This window comes from Glycine max, chromosome 4 (genome assembly GCF_000004515.6).
Source record: "Glycine max cultivar Williams 82 chromosome 4, Glycine_max_v4.0, whole genome shotgun sequence".
Taxonomy (NCBI): domain Eukaryota; kingdom Viridiplantae; phylum Streptophyta; class Magnoliopsida; order Fabales; family Fabaceae; genus Glycine; species Glycine max.
This window is the reverse complement of record NC_016091.4, coordinates 4,352,745-4,358,737: the sequence shown is the minus strand read 5'-3', so window position 1 is coordinate 4,358,737 and position 5,993 is coordinate 4,352,745. Positions and strand designations below refer to the sequence as shown.

The following is a 5,993-nucleotide window of genomic DNA, read 5'->3' as shown; positions in this document are numbered from 1 at the left end:
ACTCCATTGTTTTCTCTCACACAACACTCTACTCTTTCCTTTTTTTCTATATTGCCCCTTCTTTCTCTTTTCAACCCATTTTTCTTTCATTAAAAGTTTCTTTCTTTCTATTTTTATTTTTGGTCATTTTCTTCTCTTTCTTCTCCACTCCCTTTCTCGCGCTTCCAACACACACCCCAACACACTCAGGTATGCTTATTATTTCTATTTCTATATCACACCCTGCAAAGCTGTTAAATTTGTATTTAACTAATAAATGGTTATTAGGATTAAGGAAAGTTCATGTCTTTATTTCTTCTGTTGATTCTTTGTTCCTTCTCCAATGATGGGTCTCAGGTGTCACAATCAGAGGACAAGGCAGTGAGAAGAGAAAAGAAGGAAAGGGAAGGGAAGGAAGGAAGGAAGGAAGAAACGAGACTCTACATGGTTGACAAAATTTGGTACTTTCTTCTTTCTTTCTTTTACCTTTTTTCTTTCTTTCATTTTTATGATTATTATTATTAGTTATTAATAATTATTATTGGACGAGGTTGAGATGTGTTGCCTCAGATCCAGGCAACTCATGGTATAGTGTGAAAAAAGGGTGTTGTCTTTTGAGGTCTTCCTTGTGATTCTTGAGACTTTGCTTTTCCTGGGTTTCTTTCTCATGACCCTTTTTTTTTAACTCATTCTTTCTTGTGTTTAGAGATAATGAGTGTTGGCTTTGTTTTTCCTCTCTCCTTTAATTTTTGTGGGTTTTATCCTTTTTTTTTTGTTTTTTGCAGATAAAGTTTGTTTCTTTCAAGTTTTGAGCTGTTTCTCTTTCACTAGAGTTGACGGAGGTAGACAGAGAAGAATATGATAATGGTTGAAAAAGGGTGTAGTCTAGCTAATTTTGCTTGAAATTTCCACAAATGGAAATTCGGATCCATTGTTGTTGACCAGATCTGACTACCCCAATTTCATTTTCACCACCTTTTAACTAGTCCATGATTTGCATAGGTTGAATTTGTCTCCTCCTTTGGGCTTCTCAGACATGGGAAATGGTTTTCTTAAATCCGTGCTTTGCATTCCGGGATCGTTTTCAATCAGAAAAGGTGATAAATTAGTTAAAACGTGACAGGCTGTGATATCAGTAGGGTGTGAGGGTAACTTTTTGTACTACATAGACAAGGATTTTGATGGAGGAGATGTCAACCACGGTTACAGTGCCATGGAGAGTAGGTAATTCAGTGTGTGATAAGCCAACCATAGCTACCCACATGGATGTATCCAGAATTAAGCTGATGGCAGATGCAGGGTTGTTATCCAATTCTATAACTAAGGTTTCCGATGAAACTTTTATAGGTTCAGATGAGAATCATGACAGTGGTTGTCATGAGGATGAAATTGGTATTACAGCAGTCACAGCTCCAGAACAGCAAAGAGAAGGGGAAATTCCGATGTTGGATATGATATCCCAAAATATAAGCTCTCTGGTTGTTGGTGATGAAGTTTTAACCCCAGAAATTGAGGAGGATGATTTGATATCACTGGAAGGTGATCCAATTATTGATAGCTCTTCACTTTCAGTAGCCAGTGAACATAGTAGTATTTGTGGAGATGAGTTCATCAGTTCTGAGGTTTCTTCAGATTTAGGGACAACAAGTTCCAAAGACATAGGAAAGAGCATCTCCACTGTCAAAATTGCAGCCAGGGCTACTGATTTGAGTATGTCAAATGTAGAGGCAGATGTGGCAGTGAGCCTTGAAGAGACAGGAGTTAGATCTGGCTCAAAGCCTACTACAGGTGTTTTTCACCAACTAACTCTGGAAAGATCTGTGAGTGGAACAGTAGGTAGAAGTGTTTTTGAATTAGATTGTACCCCACTATGGGGATTTACATCTGTGTGTGGAAAAAGGCCTGAGATGGAAGATGCAGTTGCAACTGTTCCTCGATTTTTGAAAATTCCTATTGAAATGCTAACTGGTGATAGGTTACCTGATGGAATAAACAAATGTTTCGGTCAGCAGACAATACATTTCTTTGGAGTCTATGATGGGCATGGTGGCTCTCAGGTAAAGTCTTATTTTGCTTTTTATGTGATTCTTTTGTCCAATGATTAAGCATTCTTCACATGGAGGTTGTTTACGTCACTCAGGTGGCAAAGTATTGCCGTGAGCGCATGCATTTGGCCTTGGCTGAGGAAATCGAATCTGTCAAGGAAGGTCTATTAGTTGAAAATACCAAGAATGATTGTAGAGATCTGTGGAAAAACACTTTCACCAATTGTTTTTTGAAGGTTGATGCTGAAGTTGGGGGGGAAGTTAATCGTGAGCCTGTTGCCCCAGAAACTGTTGGATCCACTTCTGTTGTTGCTATTATCTGTTCATCTCATATCATAGTTTCAAACTGTGGTGATTCAAGAGCGGTTCTGTGTCGTGGCAAAGAACCCATGGCGCTATCTGTTGATCATAAAGTAAGCTACCTCCAATATAGTTTTGCATCTCCTTTGAAAAAGAGTTTTAACTAATTAGAAGAAATTTATGTTTGTTTGTTGCATGGTAGCCAAATCGAGATGATGAATATGCAAGAATTGAGGCCGCTGGAGGCAAGGTGATACAATGGAATGGTCACCGAGTATTTGGTGTTCTAGCAATGTCAAGGTCTATTGGTATGTACTTAATCACAAATTTTACTTTATTTCCTTTGGTCTAATAATATGAGTTTCTTGGATGTCTTTTGGTGAGCATGGCTGATTACAAGGACTTTTTCTCAACACACTTGTTAGTATTTTAGTTTATGAATGTAAAAAGTGGACATTGGTTGCATTGTTTATATATGTACTCTAATCTCTGATAGAAATGATGTCCATATCAAGATTGTGAAAATTACTAATTTCTAGAATTTTCATTTCCATACTATGCATATCGCTTAGAGTAATGTTATATTTTCCTACTAACCCTCCTAATACTCTATAAATAAGTATTAAATGAAAAAGTGAATGCATTTAATATCTTAGAAATGTAAAATGCATTCATTTCTTTCTACATTCTATAAGTAGGAAGATGTTGTCGGAGGATCTACAATTATTCTATCACTTCTTTACACATGAATCATAATTCTTATAAGTTTCATTGCCATAATAGGATTCCTTAAATCTTGAAGGCTTTTGGTTTAGTTTTTTTTTTTTTTTCTTCACACCAGTTCTCTTTATTTCTTTTGGAAAGAAATATTATTAGGATTCAAGAGTACATTTTCTTTTGGTTTAGTCAACATTCAGTACACTTTCTTTTTCGAAAAAGATCCAAAATTTCCAAAGTTAAAAGCTTTGGCTTGAGTGGTAATTAGATAAAAATGTTTATTTCACCATTTTAATACCATAAAGCCAGAAGGACTTGAAGTGAGTCCAAATACTCCAATATCCTTGCTTTTTACAACAACAATAGAAGCCTTAGCTCACTAGGTGAGGTCAGCTAACATGGATTACACAATGCTAGTCAGTTTGGTTAAAGACCAAATCTTTAGAGTTATTATTCACCATGAGATCTCTCTTAACAACTTTCTCCAAGTTCCTTTTTGGTATCCTTCTCCCCTTTTCCATGGGACTAAAAACTGTGCAATTTATTCTTCTCACTGGTGCTTCTAGTGGGCCTTCTTTGTACGTGTTCTAACCATCTTAACCAATTTTGTCATCGTTTTTGTCAATCAGTGTCACACTACTATCTTGTATGTTATCATTGTGTATCCTGTTCTTTCTTATGTGGTCACGCATCTGTCTTAACATTCTCATTTTAGCTACTCCTACCTTTTTCTTTCGATATTTCTTTAAAGCTCAACATTCACTACCATAGGGTACAGTCGGATGTATAACAGTACAATAAAACTTTCCTTTGATCTTGAAAGGTACATTGCAATAACAAATAACCCCTGATATCTTTCTTCATTTTAGCCATATCGTTTGTATCCTTTGTGTGACACGACATCTGCATTAATTTCTCCATCATTTTGTAATATTAATCCCTGATATTTAAAATTAGAAACTTGCGGTATAACATCTTATCCCATTTTTACTTCTAAATCATATTCTTTGACTTTTGCTAATGATGTAATGCATATATTCTATCTTACTCCTACTTGAGCAAAGAAAACTCTATGTTTTCAAACTATATTTCTAAAGCTCAAGTTTGAAGTTAATTGCTTTCCTTGACTCCTTGATTAAAACTACATTATTCTATCTTACTCTTTGTTTATATTGTCCGTTTGACTTTTAGAATATCTGTTGTTGGGTTTGGTTCAGCTAATCCTGACGACATGCAAGGGGAGCAATTCAAATGAATAGTGTGTTTAGCTATCCAATTGATTTAATTGCGAGTATCTGCAGGGTAGCTACTATAATAAAACTAGTGTATGATTTTGAATAATGCTGGTTGTGGAAACTATGAATGGTTGTTGCTTTGTTTATGATATTTCTCTTCGTTGCATTCTTTCTGCCTGTAGTTTGGTCATCTGTTTCATCCTGTAGGCGTGTACTTGTGCACGATGTTAGGTTGCATGTCCTTGAAAAGTTGCTCCTAAGACCTGTGCTACTTGCACGGTTAGTTTGTCCAAAACTGTTTTTGTTTATTGTTGCCTTAATTTATACAGGTGATAGGTATTTGAAGCCATGGATTATTCCAGACCCCGAGGTGACGTTTCTTCCTCGTGCGAAAGATGATGAATGCCTCATTCTGGCCAGTGATGGCCTGTGGGATGTCATGACCAACGAAGAGGTGTGTGACATTGCTCGGCGGCGCATACTTCTCTGGCACAAGAAAAATGGCTTGGCATTGCCCTCAGAAAGGGGAGAGGGAATTGATCCTGCTGCACAAGCAGCTGCAGAGTACCTATCGAACCGTGCTCTTCAGAAAGGAAGCAAAGACAACATCACTGTAATTGTGGTGGATTTGAAAGCTCAAAGAAAATTTAAGAGCAAGACTTGACTGTTTCTTCAACTGCACCTGGGTGTTGGAAGATAATGGAAAGCTGAATATGATCCAATATAGTTTTTTTGCCCATAAATTTTTCATGTGGGCATCAGAATAGCACCCTGTACAATACATCCACCTCTCCCTAGAACTCTCCAACTGATTAAGAGTCTCCTTGTACACTGCCACATTGGGGCCATGTAAATCTTTGCTGCTTTTGTCGGTAGGTATAGGAGGTCAGTTCCATGCCTATCTGTCACCACCATATTGTATTCATTATTATGCCTCCGAGAACAAAGGCTCTGTGAGGTATTTACTTCATATTGCTTTAACATGTGTTGTTTATAAAAAAAGTAGTAGCTAATTGGCATTGTGGTTTACAAGTTGTGATCCACCCCTTCTAATAATGTAGCAAAGCAATTCTCTATTTGAAGCTTACTCTTGAAATTTATGTCGGTGGTGGATTGATATCATTGGTTATGACTCAATTCCAGTGGTTGTACTGCAATAATGATGGTAGGGACAATTATGGACAAGGTTGCTTAAGAAAAATCTCAGCTATCTTTTTTGTTTGTTTTGGTTTGGGATGGTTTTGTTTAACTGTGTTTATCATGGTTCAGAGACAATGTGGCTAATCAAACACTGTTGAACCTTGTCACATTTCTTCTTTTTAAAAAGATCACTGCAGATTGATTAACTTTTTAAAGATATTTTCATTCATTCAACCATTCAGGTTGCCAATTTTTTTTAAAAAAGGAAGTTTTTTATTCCATCCGATTGGACTATTTTTCCTTTTCATAGCCACGATTTATGATACATAAATATCCACACATTTTCAGTTCTGATTCTGATTGCCGCAAGCTTTAAGACAAGCTAAAAGGTCCTACGTGTCTGGCTGTGTCAAGCTTTAAGACAAGCATTCTTATTATGATTTTTATATATAATCGGTAAATATATCATTTTGAAAATCAGAAAATAGTTTTTGTTTGGAATATTATGTATCTTTAATAATAAAAAAACTAAATACTATTGTACAGCTATACTTCATGTTTTTTTAATTAAGGTTTT

At 36.2% G+C, this 5,993-nt stretch overlaps 1 protein-coding gene across 2 annotated transcripts; it reads left to right on the top strand.

Annotated features, from left to right (window-relative positions):
* LOC102662702 (protein phosphatase 2C 77) lies at positions 1 to 5,329 on the top strand. Of its 2 annotated transcripts, XM_006578025.4 has the most exons (6): positions 1 to 189; positions 337 to 440; positions 765 to 2,036; positions 2,120 to 2,437; positions 2,527 to 2,632; positions 4,606 to 5,329. In XM_006578025.4, the coding sequence occupies exons 3-6, from the start codon at positions 1,161 to 1,163 to the stop codon at positions 4,938 to 4,940; spliced, it is 1,635 nt and encodes a 544-aa protein (XP_006578088.1). In that variant the 5' UTR covers positions 1 to 189; positions 337 to 440; positions 765 to 1,160; the 3' UTR covers positions 4,941 to 5,329. The 2 variants fall into 2 exon arrangements, with proteins under 2 accessions (XP_006578088.1, XP_040870747.1); XM_041014813.1 differs by having other exon boundaries at positions 5 to 189; positions 337 to 2,036.
* Positions 5,330 to 5,993: the final 664 nt, after the last annotated feature.

Coding starts and splice junctions, on each gene's coding strand:
- LOC102662702 (XM_006578025.4), top strand. CDS start 1,161: ATGGAGGAGATGTCAACCACGGTTACAGTGCCATGGAGAGTAGGTAAT. Junction 2,037..2,119: donor ATGGGCATGGTGGCTCTCAG/GTAAAGTCTTAT, acceptor TACGTCACTCAG/GTGGCAAAGTATTGCCGTGA. Junction 2,633..4,605: donor AGCAATGTCAAGGTCTATTG/GTATGTACTTAA, acceptor TAATTTATACAG/GTGATAGGTATTTGAAGCCA.